Source organism: Lissotriton vulgaris, chromosome 10 (assembly GCF_964263255.1).
Source record: "Lissotriton vulgaris chromosome 10, aLisVul1.2, whole genome shotgun sequence".
NCBI classification, from domain to species: domain Eukaryota; kingdom Metazoa; phylum Chordata; class Amphibia; order Caudata; family Salamandridae; genus Lissotriton; species Lissotriton vulgaris.
The window spans coordinates 280,324,342-280,342,411 of record NC_141698.1 but is presented as its reverse complement, the minus strand read 5'-3'; the positions used below and the strand labels follow the sequence as shown (position 1 = coordinate 280,342,411).

At 49.5% G+C, this 18,070-nt stretch overlaps 1 protein-coding gene across 1 annotated transcript in view; it reads left to right on the top strand.

The window, feature by feature from the left end:
- SMARCC1 (SWI/SNF related BAF chromatin remodeling complex subunit C1) overlaps window positions 1-18,070 on the top strand; it is an 810,451-nt gene that overhangs the window by 141,123 nt on the left and 651,258 nt on the right. The window contains exons 7-8 of the mRNA XM_086939759.1: window positions 10,591-11,331; window positions 13,231-13,327. Of these exons, the coding sequence (XP_086795885.1) occupies window positions 10,591-11,331; window positions 13,231-13,327 (838 nt within the window). The remainder of the gene's footprint in view (window positions 1-10,590; window positions 11,332-13,230; window positions 13,328-18,070) is intronic.

The following is an 18,070-nucleotide window of genomic DNA, read 5'->3' as shown; positions in this document are numbered from 1 at the left end:
GCATATCTTCTGGGGCAGCTGTTAGTGCCACTTCCGCCTCAAGCCTCACCACCTCAGCTTCTACTCTATCTAGGTCTGCGGTTAGTTTCTTCTTTTTCCAGGCAATCAGACACACCACCTCTCCACAAACAACTGTCTTAAATGCCTCCCACAGGTTTGGACCAAGTCAACTGTGTCAGTATTCTCATGGAAGTATCTGCTGCTCGTAGCCTTGGAGACCTCCCTTTTAGTGGACGGATCCTTCAGATGCCACACATTTATTGGGGCTATTCTCCCTACGTCCGCAAGGCTGGTCTCCACCTGTAGCCAGATTGGGGAGTGGTCGGGTTATTCATCCTCCATCCGTCCACAAGACCCGTCATCTCAAGAAAGCCGGAGAGCCATGTATGCGCCTGCCCAACACTCAGGCGGGGTGTCTATCACGCTCCTCATCTACCACTGCGTTGAAGTCCCCCCGATCACCAGAAGACCTAGTGGCAAGGTAAAGAAAATCGTACCCAGGTCACGAAAAGTGTCTGTCTGAAGACCAGGTGGAACATAAACAGACATGAAGGTGATCACCGACCCCTCCCACTTCCCGGAAATGCCAATATAGCGGCCTCGCTGATCAGTCCATAGGGACTGAATATTAAGGGGGAAGGAGTTCTTTACCAAAATGCCCACTCCCCTAGATCCTGTCTTGAACCCAGAATGCGCGACCAGCTTATAACCGCCCCTATGTAGGGCCATACATCGGCTACCGATAAGAGGAGTCTCCTGAAGTAGTACAACATCTGGGGAGTGACGCCTAATCAACTGGTTCACCATCCCTCTTTTGAGTTTATCACCCAGGCCGGTCACGTTTTTTATTTATTTATTTATTTATTTATGGAACTTGATTAAGCGCACGGCTACCCCCGCCGGTGGTGTTCCGGTGCTGTGGACAGCAGCGGTAGTGATCAAAGCGACTAGTAGCAGGAGAACAGGTATGTTTTCAGGTTGGATCTAAAAAGGATTCCAGTTCCATAAGTCTAAGTCCAGCGGTAGGGAGTTCCACAGCTTAGCAGTGACCACCGCAAAAGCTTGGCCTCCTCTTCTGGAACGCAGGAGGCGAGGAGGAAGTAGGAGGCGGAGATGGTTGGATCTAAGGGCACGGACTGAATGGAACTGCTTCAGTCTGTCCCTTAAGTAGCCTGGACCATACCCATTAAGTGCTCTGAAAGCTAGGACCAGGACTTTGAACTGGATGCGGTGAGAGATTTGAAGCCAATGCAAGCTCTTCAGGTATGGGGAAATAGAGTGACGATAGGGAACGTGGCAGATCAGTCTAGCCGCCACGTTCTGGACCATTTGTAGACGGTGCCGTAAATATGCAGGAGCCCCTACATAAAGACTATTGGAGTAGTCCAGGTGTGAGGTTATGAGGGCATGCACGACAGTCCTCATCGAGTCCCTAGACAGATAGGGGGAGATTTTTTTATTCATTTTTAATTTGCCAAAGCAGGCGGAAGTAACATTCTGGATTTGTGTTTTGCAGGAGAGTTCATTATCAAAATGAAACCCTAGGTTCCGGGCTGATTTGGTGGGAATAGGAGGTGGGTTCAGCTGTCGGCCACCATGCAGAAGACAGCAGAGGGGTTTTACGATTAAGAAATAGCACCTCAGTTTTCTCGGTGTTCAGTTTTAATGTATTGGATGTCATCCATTGTACAATGTTGGTGAGGCAAGATTTAAAGTTGTCTAGTCCCTTGTCAGAGTGTTCTCTGAAGGAAAATATTAGCTGAGTATCATCAGCATAAGAGACCACTCTGACACCACAGTCCTCAACCACTCTTGTCGATGGAGATATATAAACATTAAAAAAGAGGGGGCTGAGGGCCGACCCCTGGGGGACTCCACAGTTCAAGGGCATCTTATCTTTCGACAGGTAGGGGCGACACCATACTTGTTGCGTTCTACCTGACAGGAATGACTTCATCCAAGCTAGAGGAGTGCCTTGTATTCCTAGGTGGTGCAACCTTTTCAGTAAGATGGAGTGGGACACAGTGTCAAATGCCGCGGACAGATCAAGGAGAACTAACATGGCCACCTCATCTCTGTCCACGCTCTCTCTGATGGTCTCTGATACTTCCAGGAGGGCCGTCTCTGTGCTATATCCGGAACGGAATCCGGATTGAGAGTCATGTAAGAGGGCGTTGGATTCCAGATAGTTTGACAATTGCTCCTGTACTATTTTTTCCAGAATTTTAGCAGGTTTCGGAAGGAGAGAGATGGGTCGGTAGTTGCCAAGTACCGTCGGGTCAGCATCCACTTTCTTCAAAATGGGGATAAGCATTGCTTGTTTCCACTCCGACGGGAACTGGCCAGTGGAGAGAGAAGCGTTCCAAATGGAAGTTAGAGGGGTGGTGATGAGTGGGCCCAGCTGTGTGAATATTTGAGCTGGGACAGGGTCTAGGGGAGAGCCAGACTTAAATTTTTGCATTCTGTGTTGGACCGAATGTCTTAAGATAGGTTTGAATGCTCCTAATGTGGTGGTACAGGCCGGTAGAGAGGGTAAGACTGATGACACCTGGTCAAGCCCTAAGGACTGAGTAAAAGAGGAAAAAATATCCACAATCTTATGATGAAAGAAATGAGATAGGTTGTCGCAAAGTTCCTGGCTAGGAGATGTGAGAAGTTGGCCTGATATGCAGTGCTCACTATTCTAGTGATCACTATGTATCAGTCCAAACAACCCTTATTGATGATTGGTTGTAAGTCAACCGATAGACCAGCTATCCTAGTAGCATGGACAAGAGCAGTCTTTAGGCTAGACTCTAAAGGGCGTGTTAAGCCAGCTGTTATACCATCACATATACCCCTTGAACACCAAGTGAAAGGACACCACACAAGTGTTATGAAAATAAACAGTGTATTTATTTAGATCACAACAGCCCTGTACTCTTTATGAGGACAGGGTACTAAGCACACAACAAAACTCTTACGAAAATACTTTAAGTTGCACAATTTACACAAATGCCCGAGGGGCACGAAAGACCATATACTATGAAAGTGGAATGCAAAATTACTAGCAGGTAAGTACTGGACTAATAGGCTTTGGAATCGCTAGGACTACGTTACTGAACCTTCAGATTACTAGTAGGAGGCCTAGGGGACTCGGGTGCAGAGTGTGCACTCTCACGCGGGATGCGGGACAAAGTCTATGGAGGCTAGTAAAAGCAAAGTTAGTGTTCTCGGGCGAACCCGATAAGGTAGGTCGAAAACGACAGTGGATCTGGACCCTTGGATAGTGAGGCTATGCTGGGGCACCAAAATGCCGAAGTTACCTAGCCCAGGGGCTGCGGCTGCATAGGTCTGAAAAGACGTCGGGAATCCTCGTTGACGAACCAGGAGCCTGAAAGAAGGAGTTGCTGGCAGGCGACCAGTGAAGATTGTTCGGTGGATCCAAGCCTGGATCGAAGATGGAAGACACCTGAAAGCAGAGGGGACCAAGTTCTTAATCACTAGCCAGTGATTGTGTGGGCGCCAGGATGGCACCGGGCGAAGTCACCTCGACCAGGTGAGTGGGCGACGCTGGGCTCTGCAGTCTCACGGACCAGGAGGCGTTGTCGGCGTCCAGGATGGAGGTGCGAGCTGTCCCACGATGGTTGCTGCTGTCGACGTCGCTGGACCCAGGATTGGGGCAACAAGTCGTGGCAAATTCAAGCCCACGCGGTGGACCTAAAATGGCGTCTGGAGTGGACCAGGAGGGTCCGGGGTGCTCCTCTTTTGGAAGGGAGCAAGGGCCAGTCTGGAGCAACCAGACTAGCAGTGGTGATGTCGTCGGTCGTCGTCTGGAAGGCCACAAGCCAGCGGGCTAGTAGCCAGACAACACGGTGAGCAGCAAATAGCAAAAGGGCCCCACACAGTTCTCGTGGATGCTGGGGGGCTGGACTTCGGTGCTGGAGCTGCTCAGGGTCGGGGCTTCTCGGACCCCAAAGCACTCACCAGAGGATCCCTCGGCGGTCGTGCTGAATAGAAGTCGTACAGTTCTGATGAGAGCCGGTCTCTCGAGGTCTCGTGGCACCTACGGTTCTCAGCTTAGCTGTAGAGGTAGGTAGAGGTCAGAGGTGCCAGGGAAGCCGGTCTCGTCGTGCTGGTCGGTCGGATTCCGGAGGAAGGACGTGCAGCAAACCGCAGAGTTCTTAGATGGTGCCTGCGGATGCAGGGTGACCACTCCTTAGCCACAAGGGAGAAATCTTGAGAAGAAGTCGAGAGTTCCTTTCGTAAAAAGTAGTTTCTTGATTCAAAGATGATCTAATTTGGAAGGGTCCCCGCTCCTGCCTTTATCCTAAAGAAAGGGGTGGGTACGCGACTAGGTCCTGCCCTAGGGGTGGGACCAGGAAGGGGGGTGGTTACACCCCTCGCCCATGCCGGACTTTCCCCAGGCCAGGGGCTGGTGTGCCCCTGGAACTGGTTCTAGCCGGCAGATGCGTAGTGAGCACCGGGGTGCCACTTGCAGTCACCTTCCTGTAAAGCCCTGCCTACCCAGGATACACAAAACCCTGTCTGGGATGGTGCTAGCACCGCCCCTGACAGGAAACCCTTTGTCCAAGCTCCCCTCGCTGGAAGGACTCCCAGCTGCAGGGGGTCAGACTCGTGTCTGTGGTGGCAGCATCCATTTTGTGATTCTGAGGCTTGAGTTAACTTCAACCGGGGTTCACAGTTACATACATGTCGTGTCCCTCTAGAAGGGTGGAATGCTAACCCAGCCGCCAGAATTGGCGAGGGGTTAGTATTCCAATTCGTATGGCACCTTACTCGACATGTTTTGATAAAGCGATACCAGAGATAGCATTTAACCGCGAGGATTATAATGCACTTAAGAGTATATGGTATGCGTTATCATGGAACAGCTATTAGGACTTGGTTCCGCAAGCTGCAAACGGGCTCAGCTCATGCCAGAGCACCATCTCACACGATTCCAAGCACTCTGCCTTCAGGATTGTCAAGGCCTGCCATAGGAGTGACTGATAGGAATCTGTGTGTCCATTTTAGGGTTAGATATAGGTATACTATATCTAAAGCAAAGGGTGATTACACCACTTTGCCCCAGCTGTCGTGCAGCCAGTTGTGTCAGATTTAGATGGCCATCCAGGGGTGGCATAATACATGCTTCAGCCCCTGGTAGGCCCTGGCTACACCTATGCCCTGAGTTACAGGGTCTGATAAGGTGGCCCAGTACCAATTGGATAATGCACCTAAGGTACACATGTCAATTTAGTGAGAGAACAGCTAGGCTGTGGGTCTGATTAGCAGGCCCACAGCCAGAGAAAGTCGTAAACCAGTGAAACAAAAGCAAAAAATCTGGGTGATCATAGGATTGCAGACTCTACTCTCCTACAGGAGAGGCGAGCCGGGTTAGCGCTAAAGGCTTAGTGAAGTCTTTAACAATGTGAAAGAGGGTTTTGGCCGAATTGTTCGAGGAGTTGATCTTGTTGGAGAAGTATTCTTTCATAGCGGCTTGTTTTAATTTGTGAAACCTTTTTAGCGCAGCTCTATACATGCTTTTTCCGGTCGAGTCATAAGTGCGTCGCCATTGGCGTTCCAGTTTTTTTTTTACATTTATTTTTTTCCGTACGGAGCTCCGGGGAAAACCATGGGGCGGAGGGCTTTGATCTAGCTGAGGAAAGGGGGAGAAGGGGTGCGATCTTATTGATCACTGTAATGAGGGTGGTATTAAGTTTTTCCACATCTGCGTCTAAGTCCTTAGACGGGGGCCACTCCATGTCAGCCAGTGCAGGCTCAAGGGCGTCATAGGTGACTTTATGCCATTTCCTGCCCAGGTTAGGTTTTATACTATTCGTAATTATTGGAGGGAGAATAGATAGAGTAAAAGGGATAAGTGAGTGGTCAGACCATGCCAGAGGGCTCGGAGTTAGAGTAGAAAGACATGACAGTTTTGAAAAAATCAGGTCTAGGGTATGGCCTGCCGAGTGGGTAAGACTGTGAACTCTTAGGTCCAAGTTTATTCCAGTTAGAGTTTCTACGAGGGCCCTTGCCTTGGGACAGTGAGGATCATCCAGATGTAGGTTAAAGTCACCTAAGATGGTAAAATGTGGGTGTTTTAGTGAAAGGTCGGCCAGAGTGGCCAGTAACTCATTAAGGTGAGAGGGCCGAGTGCCGGGAGGGTTGTAGATTAGGGCGCCCGCCAGGACCAGATGACTGGGGTCCGTGACGCTAAAATACATTGCCTCAATGGGGCCTGAATTAGGCAATTTCCTGGAAGTGATTTTCCATTGGGACTGGTAAATGATGGCCACTCCCCCTCCCATTTTAGTTCCTGGTCGATTGAACCCTATATAGTGGTAATCGGCGGGGATTGCTAACGCTATGTCTGGGTTAGAAGAGTCTTTAACCTATGTTTCGGTAAGGAACATCAAGTCCCATGCATGGGTGGTTATCAAGAGCCAGATATCGCCTGCATGGTGTGGGAGGGAGCGACAGTTGACGAGACAGGCCTTGACCTCCCTGGACAGCTCACGATCGGGTGATTTGCCGTTTTCTTTACTGGGGCCGATGGTGAGTGCTTCCAGAGGGAAGCCACAGCCTTCGCAAACGAAGTGGGTGGCAAGTAGCTGAGAGGGGTTGCACTTAGAGCTACACCTACCGCTCTGCGTTCCAACTAAGCACAGTGATACCCGATCCGACCCTCTCCGCCCGCTCGATAGTAAAAAAGTTACCCAGCCCCTTAGTCTTAAGGTGATTGAGGATAAGCTCTTCTACAAATAGGTCCCGGGCCGGGCTTTTTCCGGGACACCAATTGATGCGGACATTATTTCTGCAAGCTCTCCCTTCGTAGTCATCCAGCTTTCGGCTCGTGAGGTCACTGAATGCCCTGAGATCTCGCACCTCCTGTTGTAGCAGCGATACATCATCCCTCAGGCTAGCGGTTTTAATGTCCAGTGACTTTACTTTTTCACTGGTTTTGGTGAGATCAGCTTGGATAAGGTTGACCTCAATGGTTACTGTATCGAGCTTGTGGTCGAGCGACTTTATCTTTTGTCCTAGGGATGTTTTGACACCATCGATGGCTGCCGTCACGTTTATCAACGTGGGTTCCGACGGAGGACAGGCAGACTCCCTACCAGTTTCCTGTATTCTCCTCAGATCGGGCGGCGACCCTTTAGGCAATGTGTAGCGGTCAAGTGTGTTGGCCTTGATGTAGCGAGACCCCTTAGTGGACCTGGATTGCTGCTTCTCACTGTTGTTTGGTCGCCATCTATGAAACTCCACTTGGGCCCACTGTTGCGAAGGGCACGACAACAGCACACTAGGCAATACCGAGCAACACTGGGCGAAGATGCCTCTCACACTGCGGGCCAAGTCTCGACACGGGAGCCCACCCACAAACAACACCAGGACCAATGACCTGGTGAAAATCAGAAACCACTGGCAAGTCGGGACAGGGTAGGTTCAAACCCAGTAGACCCCAAGTAGTTGCCCGCTGGGCACCCGCCTCGACTAAGGGTGGCGGATACGTATGACAGGAGGGCCGCCAGACCACTCAGTGGAGGTCGGTGTAGGTCAATGGGCAGTTCAGGGCCGCCAACTGGGACTATTTGCAGCTTCCTTCAACGGTAGCTATCAGTCCGTAGTGCCAGAGCTCCCTCAGGAGGTGCGCCCCGCTCACACTCGTCTCCGAGATTAATGGATTGAGCTGACAGCCCCCTGAGTGCCCGTCGCCCCCCGCAGCAGTCCGCGGCTCCAACGCTGGGGCTTTTACAAGCTGCAAAAAACACAGTTGATGGACTGAATGCAGAAGAATGTCTTACATTCACCACAGTACAAAGATCTGGGCCTAAATCCATCGTTTTTTTGCACTCCACACCACCCTAGGTCAGACAATGGCTATATGCAAATCAGCCCTGACCCTGTGCCTCATGGGAACAGTATCAGACCACCAGATAGCATGAAAACATTGCATACACAAATGTGCAATTGTTAGATTAAATATTGGACCTAATGAAATGCATTGTGATATGTTTTTTATAGATATGATTTAAATGAACAAGTCCTGAAGAAGCTGCAAGATTATTTGAGGCAGCGAAACGACGCGTCAACAGTTTGTTCCTTTTGTATAATAAATATGATGTATATGTAGACTTGTGTAACAATGCTTAAACAGCATTTTTTTAAAAGTTTTTTTAAAGCTGACTAACAGCAAAGTCGAATGTGCACAAGATTGTTTTTTTTTAAATAATGTGTTATTATTTTTAAATTATTTGAATAAATGAATGAAACTTTAAATTTTTGTGTCTGCAATGTTTTCATGCTATCTTGTGGTCTGATACATATTAAGTTGTAAATTTGGTAACCTACGCAATATTTAACCCCCTCTCACTGAGGCAAACGGCCCCCATGGGAATCCAGCATCACTAATCATTTGCCAAACTCAGGAGAAGGAGTTTTTTGTTTTCATAGGATTGTTGACCCAATACTTTTCCTGTCAAAAGGGTAGCTCCCTCTTTATCTTTTGATCCTCATTGGAACAGTCCAGCCCGAAATACCAAGCCATGTCTTTCCTAGACCGGAATCAAGCATCCAAGGACCGGGTGAGGAAAGCGGTACGAGATCTGTGCTCCAATGAAGTACGGAGCCTAAGCCCTCACCAGGCCCCGGCAGTAGAGCAAGAGCAAGATTCCGCAAAAGGTGCGCCGGGCCTCTCGCCCCTATCTCCAGGCAGAGACTCTGACAGAGAGACTCACGATAGATCCCGGGGGGGGGAGGGGGGGAGGGATCCGTCAGGCTATCACTCCGCCGCCCCGGCAGGGGCCGTCTTCATCGGCAATCTCACCAGCAACCGGGGTCTTGCCGCAACGTGCTTTCGCTGGCAAGGCGCCCCCAGGGTGCACCACCGACACTCTAAACAGGGGGGGGCTCCTCCGCAATGTTTGGCCCCCCTGCCACAAAACCCGCACACCAGGCGATCACTCCGCTACCCCAGCCGGGGCCATCCTCACTGCTATTCCGCCATCAGCCAGGATCCGGTCTCCGCAATCTCTCGGCGGGCAGGGCGCCCCCGGGTGCGCAGCCCTCACGCCGCGAGTCTGCTCACCAGCGCAGGCAGGATTGTAGGGACACCTGGGCCTGACCGGCGACTTCCGGTCCCGGCCTCCGGTGTTGTGCATTTGGCGGGCGGCCACTCTCCTCACTCGGGTCCCCAGCTCCGCCGGACTAGCAGGCCCAAACTGGTGCGTCGCACAGCTCCGGTCCCCGACCTTCCAGCGGGATCGGAGTTACTTCAGAGGGCACCGCTGAACCTCCGCTGACCACAGGCAGTGTCAGCGCAGCAGGATGATGTCCAGGATGGTAAATGGGGATTTTGCAGCGTGAATCTTTCTGGATTCACTATGCTGCGCATTATTCCGCGGTCTTGTGGTTGGCTCCGGAATCGTAGTCCTTTTTTTTTTTTTTTTTTTTTGTAGCCCAGGTGAGCGCCGACGTCCCACCCTTTGGTGTATTTCCGGTGACGTCGGCACGCTTCCTGTGGAAGCACCCACTCTTGGGCGCCATCTTCAGATTCTTCTTTCCGCTATTGGGTCTGGATCGTTCCCGAGAGGGCTCCACACATTTTTGGAGAAAAAGAAGAAAAGACGCAGTTATTGGACGAAAAACATTGGAGAAGACTTCAGGAGACTAAATCATCAAGAAGATAGACGAAAGAGGGAAGAAATTTCCAGAACTTCGATTTTCCATCTAGGAATGCGAGCGCAGGGGGCCCCCTGAACGCATGAGATGTACAAGACTCCTTTCAAGTTCTGCGCGAATTGCCACCACAAGTACGCACAGAAGGACCAGCACCTGGTTTGCAACCTCTGCCTACCAGTAGACCACGAGAGCAGCGACTGCTACGGCTGCTCCGTTTTTACGCCGAAAATTCTTCGAGTTCAAGCGAGACAGAGAGTAGCCAACACCACGATGCAGGGCAAGGGCCAGCCTCCATCCCTTTGAGACCTGGGCCTATCTTCAGACGAAGAAGACCACAACTCCGACGAAGACGACGGCTACACGGTCGTAGAGACCGATATTACGAACACTCCAAAGGAGACTCGACGGCCCCTAAAGCCCCGAGAGACCAGGAGTCTCGAAAATCGAGGGAAAATCCTCGAAGGCGCCGAAAGCTTCGGCGCCCGCACCTAAACCCAGGCCCAGCGGATCCTCTGAGGAGTCGTCCCCGGCGCCGAGAGCTGAAGAACAGCTAAAGCCGTTGAAAAGCGTCTCCGAAATGGAACGTCCGACGCCGAGGGAGAAGGACCTGAAAAAGGCCCCAGCGATGATGCCGAAGATCAGCTCGGCGCCGAAACCTTCGACGCCGAAAATTGGTTCGGCGCAAAATTTACCGCAGAAGAAATGGGCCGACCCATTGGACGCAGATCTGGCTGCCGAAATGGAGAAGAAGAAGAGGCGTCTCGAAGCCGAAATGGAAAACATCCTGCAACGAAAGGATTCCGACGCCAGGATGAAAGACCACATAATCCGGACGAAGCCCAAGCCACAGGTGCATGAGGTGGTCGAGGAGGAAGAGGATGAAGTCGAGGAATGTCGAAACATTCGACGAACCGGATGAAGACGAGGCCTTCGATTACTATGAGGAGGATGACGACCGCAGGACGCTCCTGACTTCGGCGACCTCGGAAAGTCAGGAGATCGACTGGCAAGATGTCGGCACAGAGAGTCCCGAAGAAAGCGTCGACACTTATCCTTCGAGGCCTTCGCCACCAGATGACATTAGGGTGTACAACACGGTCATCAGGAATGCAGCGGCTGTATTCAAGGTGAAACTCGACGAAGAGCAGCAGAAGGCTGACTTTCTCCTCGAGACATTGCTCCCCACACAGACCAAGAGCCAGTACCTGCCAATGCTAGAAAGTGTCATGGCACTAGGGAAAGAATCCTTCAGGGAGCCGGCTACATGCAAGGCAGTCACTCCAAGGACTGAAAAGAAGTACAAACATTCTTCCAAGGACCCAGCCTATATCCAGGGCACGGTCTCAGCAGACTCAATCATTGCTGCCACAGCAAGGAAGAGGGCTAATGTGTCTACTACCTCAGGACCACCTCCAGACAAGGAGAGCAAGAGGATTGACTTGGTTGGAGGAAGAATTGAGAGGAATGCTGCGATGCACTGGCGAATGGCCAATTCCAACGCACTACTAAACAGACATCAGTACCATATCATGGAGGAACTGGGCAAGTTGATAAAAAATATGCCTCAGGAATTTAGAGAGAGAGCTGAAAACCTAGTCGAAGAAGGGAAGAATGTGGCAAACTCTTGCATCAAGACAGCTCTGGACGGAGCGGACACCTCCAGTAGGCTCATGATGATGGGCATCACAGAAAGAAGACAAGCCTGGCTCAGGGTGTCAGGCTTCAAGCCAGAAGTACAACACAGCATACTGAACACCCCGTTCAACGGACAGACCTTGTTTGGGGCCCCTGTAGACAAAAAGCTCAGCCAACTAAAAAAGGACAATGAAACCGCAAGGTCCATGGGGGCATTGCAGTTCAGAGGGTCCAAAAGGGGCACCCGATCACGAAGGCCCAACGGCAGGGGTGGCAACCAGCCAGGGACATCGCACCAGGCGTTCCAACAATCCCACCAGGCGGAGAAACAAACACAGCAAGGCCAACAAAAGCAGTCCTGGCAATACCAGCAGAGTGGCCAGCCCTTTCGCGGGAGAGGCAATGGACGGGCCAGAATAGGAGGGGAGGTCAGCAACCCCCCACCAAGTGACTTGGTCAGCCAACGTGTGCCCACCCAAATAAGAACTCCCAGGGTGAGGTACGAGGACAGCACGCAGGGGTCAGGCGCACTAAGTACCTGCGGGCATGTGAGACCAGTGGGAGGAAGACTAAAACATTACTTCCAGGAGAGGAAGAAAATAACTTCAGACAAATGGGTTCTAAACATCATGCAGTTCGGATACTGCATAGAGCTGGAAAAGACACCAACAAGCAGAAAGCCAAAGAGAAGGCAGCTGGCAAAGAAAGAGCTGCAGCTACTCCAAAAGGAAGTGGGAGAGCTCCTGCAAAAACATGCCATAGAACCAGTACCTTACATAGAAAGGAACAGAGGGCTGTATTCTACGTACTTCCTGCTGCCAAAGGTAGACTAAACAATAAGACCCATCCTGGACCTAAGGTTCTTAAACAAATTCATAAGAACGCAAAAGTTCAAAATGACTTCCCTGCAAGAGGTGCTCCCTCAATTGCAAAAAGGAGACTTCATGGTCACCATAGACCTAAAGGATACCTACCTACACATACCAATGAACAGAAGTCACAAACATCTGCTCAGATTCGCCATAGGGGAATACCACTATCAGTTATCAACCCTAGCGTTCTGTCTAAAGTCGGCGCCAAGGGTCTTCACAAAGTGCCTAACAACAGTCGTAGCACACCTAAGAAGGGAGGGAATACACGTATACCCTTACCTGGACGACTGGCTGATAAAAGCAAGGTCATACCAGATATGCAAGGAGCATGCACAGAGAGTGTCAAGAACAGTGATGGACCTGGGATTCTCCATACACTGGGGGAAATCCTCAATGAAACCAGAACAAATAAAGATCTTCCTGGGAGCTCAGATCGACACCGTACAGAGCAAGGTGTTCCCAAGCGAGAAGAGGTCAATTGCACTGGTGAAGGAGACTAGGCTCTACCAGAGGGGGCAAGCTCGAACAGTGAGCAAGATCATGGATATGATGGCATCATGCATCCACCTAGTGCCAAATGTGCGGCTGCACATGAGACCCTTGCAGGAGTGGTTACAAGGACAATGGTCACAAGCAACAGGGCGTTGGGCGGATCTAGTGGTTGTAACGCACGCAATGCAGAAAGAAATGGCATGGTGGTACATGGAGAAGCTGACCAGGGCAAAGCCGCCAACGGTGACCATCACCACAGATGCATCCCAGAAGGGATGGGGAGCTCACATGGAGAAACTCAAAGTGAGGGGTCTGTGGACACCAGCAGATGCGATGAAGCACATCAACTTCCTGGAGTTGAAGACCGTTTTCCTTGCTATAAAAGCCTTTCAAACAAAACTGTACAACCAGAGGGTGTTGATCCAGACGGACAACACTACAGCGATGTTCTACATCAACAAGCAGGGTTGAACACAATTGGCCACGCTTTCGAAGCTGGCGCAGGAGATATGGGCTTGGGCCATCCCTCTCAACATAGACCTGCTAGCCATTCATCTTCCAGGAAAGAACAACGCAGAAGCAGATTGGCTCAGCAGACAGACATCAGCAACCCACGAACGGGAGCTCAATGCACAGGAGACGAAAAGGCTGTTCGACAGGTGGGGGACACCGTCGGTGGACCTATTTGCAACACGCCAAAATGCCGAAGCTTCGCATCCAGGCGGCCCAGGGAGGGGTCCCTGGGGAATGCCCTATGGATAGACTGGTCGAGGACATTTGCTTATGCTTTTCCCCCCGATACCGCTGATGAACAAGGTCCTCAGCAAGTGCGGAGCGAGCAACATGACACTGATACTGGTCGCACCACAGTGGGCCAGGCAGACATGGTATTCACAGATCATGGAGATGGCACAGCGCACCCGACAGATTCGGAAGGAGAAAGGACATGCTCACCATGCAAAACGGGCAGGTGCTACACCCAGAGCCAGAGAGCCCGAGCCTGGTAGCGTGGCTCCTGAGGACATAGAATTTGCGCATCTGAAACTACCAGAGAGCACCCTGAGGGTACTTCGGGAGGCACGGAGGCCCAGCACGCGAAAGTGCTATGTATCAATATGGAAGAGATTCACTCTATGGTGCAGGAGAGAGAAGCTGCACAATAAGATGCAAAGGGACTCGACGGTGCTTAGGTACCCCACGCACCTACTAGACAAGAAACTAAGCTCATCCTCCTTGAGAGTTCACTTAGCAGCAATAGTCGCTTACACAAGAGGGGAGACGGGTAAGAGTTTCTTCACCTCACAAGTGGTTAAAAGATTCCTAGAAGGAGCAAAGAGGATTGCACCTCCAAAGAGGGTGCCACCACCTGCATGGAACCTTAACTTGGTACTAACAGAACTGATGAAACATCCTTTCGAACCAATTCCCAAAGTATCCCTAGAGAGGCTAACAATGAAAACAGCTTTCCTGGTAGCAATCACCTCGCTGCGTAGGGTAAGCGAACTTCAGGAGTTAACGTTACAGGAACCCTACATCCAAATTCACAATGATAGGGTGGTAATGAGAACAAACCCACACTTCATGCCGAAGGTAGTGTCAGGGCTCCACATGAATCAAACTATACAAATACTAAGTTTCTTCCAGAAAACGACAACAATAAGCTCTTCACACCCTAGACGCCAGAAGGGCTGTCATGCACTACATTGAAAGGACAAAGGATCACAGGAAAACATGCAATTCTTTGTTTCCTTCGCAAAGAGCTTCATGGGAAAGCCAGTAACTAAAGGAACAATTGCGAGATGGATTGCACAGATGATACAATTCTGCCACAAACAGGCAGGGGAAGAACTGGCAGGGGGGACACAGGCCCACTCTACCAGGAAAAAGGCCAACACACCCATTCAGGACATATGCCTGGCGGCAACATGGGCTTCAGCGCACACGTTCACGAAGCACTACTGCGTGGATATACAGATGAACAAGGAAGCACTAGTCGGACAAAAGGTGCTTCAACACATATTCAATAACCAACGCTCGTCTTCCACCCAGCCGCTACAAAAATAAGAAACCGCTACAAAGTCTATGCACAGCATAGTGAATCCAGAAAGATTCAAGCTGCAAAACGAATAGTTTCTTACCTGTCGGTGTAGTTTTGCAGCTTGAAGATCTTTCTGGATTCACTAGCGAGCCCACCCACCTCTGCCAGAAAGAGAGGCTGGAGAGGAAGGGGGTTTAAAAACATGGACAACTACTTGAACAAACAAACCTTGAAGGTTAAAGCGGTGAATGACTTACTAGAACATTGCCATTACTTTGGTATCAGAACAAACACGAGAAAAAAGAATCCGAAGATGGCGCCCAAGAGTGGGTGCTTCCACAGGAAGCGCGCCGACGTCACCGGAAATACACCAAAGGGTGGGACGTCAACGCCCACCTGGGCTACAAAAACAAAAAAACAAAAAACAAAGAAAAGACTACGATTCCGGACCCAACCACAAGACCGCGGAATAATGCACAGCATAGTGAATTCAGAAAGATCTTCAAGCTGCAAAACTACACCGACAGGTAAACTATTCGTTCAGGTCCGGCAGAGCTGCGGACCTACGCGGCCATCTTGGGCGCGCGTTGGCTCCTCTCCCGGTGTTGGAGCATTTACGTGCAATCCGCAATAACAACAAACCATACCCGATTGCTCGTCACTTCTTTGATAACCATATGCAGGATGACACTCGTGTCCGTATAGTGGTGATTGATTGTGTGAACTTAGGTGTCAGAGGGGGCAATCGTGAACGGTCATTAAGAATGTTGGAGTATCGTTACATTATTGAATTAGAGAGTCTGGCTCCCAATGGATTGAACCTTAGCGAGGAATTAGCAATTCATCTGTATGAATAACTGTTTTGGATTTCTAGATCTGCAATTTAGTCTGTGGTTTTTAAGTATTTTATAATATTAGTTTTTTACAGATGGGGCCACTTCTTCATGCAACTGGTGGAGAATTGGACAAGTGACTGGTCTCACCAAAGTTTTGATGCATATATTGTATTGAGTATATTATTGTGTATATACAGGTCGCCCACTTGGGCAATACGTCAATGATGAGTTTGGGCAGTAACTGTAGACATTTTTGTACAATACAAGAGATGTATTAGCCCACTTGGGCTTTACTTACTTTGTCCACTTATAACTTTATTAGTTTCGTTGTTGGGAACAACCACTAAAGGGTGATGATGTTGAGCCAAGCCAAGAAACCTTCAGGTGTTAGTCGCGCTCTACAAGAACCTTTCACATCACATCACATCACAGCCTATCAGATCGCTCATAGGAACATTAGCAGTCGTTTCAGCCAATGAACGCGGTGGTATCAGAGCGCAGCCTACAAAGAAATACAGGCTGATTTTTATAACATGTACTTGCGTTTATGATCTTATATTTGAACCATATGGATCTCAATGAATTATGGATGTAATTATATTGTCTATATATGTTCATTTGAATTTACTGCCATATCGAGCCACAAAAGTATTTTGTGGGCTCTAATTTGCAATCACTGTCATTCACGCATAATGTGTATTTCACACTTTGCAAATACGTCATATACAATGTGTAGCAACATAAAATTTAAGATATGACTTTGGTACAATGACTTTCCAAAATGTCCGCTAGATTTTCATATTTTCACTATGTGAGGTGATTTCTTATTGATGAACTAAGAGGTGTATTTAAAGATGGTGATTGTGCTACGAGCGTGAATAACCTGTAATGGCGAAACGTGTTGTTTTTGCATTTGCTGAATAAATATAACTGCAAGAAGCCTGGGTGTCAGAGTATTTCCTTGGAACCAAGGGATATGTGGCGCTAATACAAAGGATTGGCGGTATCCTAACTTCGGACCGCCCATGACAGCCCATAATTTCACTACCGGAATGAATGTATGTATGTATGTATGTGTATATATATATATATATATATATAATATGTGTATGTATATATATATATATATATATATATATATATATATATATATATATATAATATGTGTATGTATGTATGTGTATATATGTGTGTTCGTGTTCGAAACTGTTGCCACAAGGAACTTTACATTGTAACTCTGTGAGTTTGTAGATGTTTCAAATTTTGCCGTTGAAGTTACAAACTAGTTTTAGAACAAATTCTCAAGTCTGTTTTTTCCTGACTTGACAGTAAAGTTGTCTCCAGATGTAACGTAATATTCCTAAAAAGATGGTTTGAGAAGTGCTGCATAGAAAGGCGTTTGACTGCCCACATTAGTCAGGAGTATGTTTTGGTTGGGTAGAAGTTGTGTGCTTCTACTGTAAAAAGTGCTACCCATCCCATGAACTTGTGATTATTTTGTTTTTAGGTCTTGCCTGAGCCGATGCGCTTGCGCATTGCTCCAGCGAGACTTATGTAGGGGCTCCAGGAAATGCTGCCAGAGGGCTTTGGAATGCGGATTATGGCCAGTGCATGTGCGCCGGGCGCGCGCTCACCACTTGCTCCCCCTTATCAGACCTGAAAGGAATGCTCGCCCCCGCCACAGCAACGCCGAGAGCTTGTTGCTTTATTGCTCTCACTTGAGGCCTTGTTTTCTAAGCTCTTTTTTGTGTACTTCTCCCATGTACAATCGCTCTGTTGCTTTCTCTCTCTGTAGCTTTTACTCCGCTGGCATGCATGTGCTGCTTTTACCCTCCACACCTGCTCATCCGTTGCCTCATATGCCCCCAACATTTTTTTTTTTTTAACAATTTTGGTGCGGAGGGAGGAGTGTAGCCAGGGATCATACCAGTGAGCAAATTGCTGTCAGCTCCTCAGTCTTAAACAAATTTACTTTTGCACAACTTCTTTTTCATGCCTTCTGAATTGCTGACCCATCTCATATATATAAATGTAAAAACATTGCCACCCACATCATTCTGCAGGAGCACATGCGCAATGCTTGCCCCCTAAATACCTGTCCCACTCTCTCTGTTGCTGTCTCCCTCATTTTGCTAGTTTTCCCGTTTGCCCAAACACCCACCCCTCCCACATGCTCTGTGTTGCTTTCGCTAATGTTTCTCCCCCGCCTCCAGTGTTGCTCAGCCTCTCCTTCGATTGCTGTTTTTGCCCGCCAAGACCTACCCATCCATTGCCCCACCGGCTCCTTCATTACCCCCTTAGTCCACTGTCTTTCATATTTCGCTACTTCAGACCCTCACACACCCTCACCCTCACACACCCTCACTCACCCTCACTCACCCTCACACCCCCTCACACACCCTAACCCCCTCACACACCCTAACCCCCTCACACACCCTCAACCCCCTCACACACCCTCAACCCCCTCACACACCCTCAACCCCCTCACCCCCCTCTCACCCTAATTCACCCTCACAACCCCTCACCCC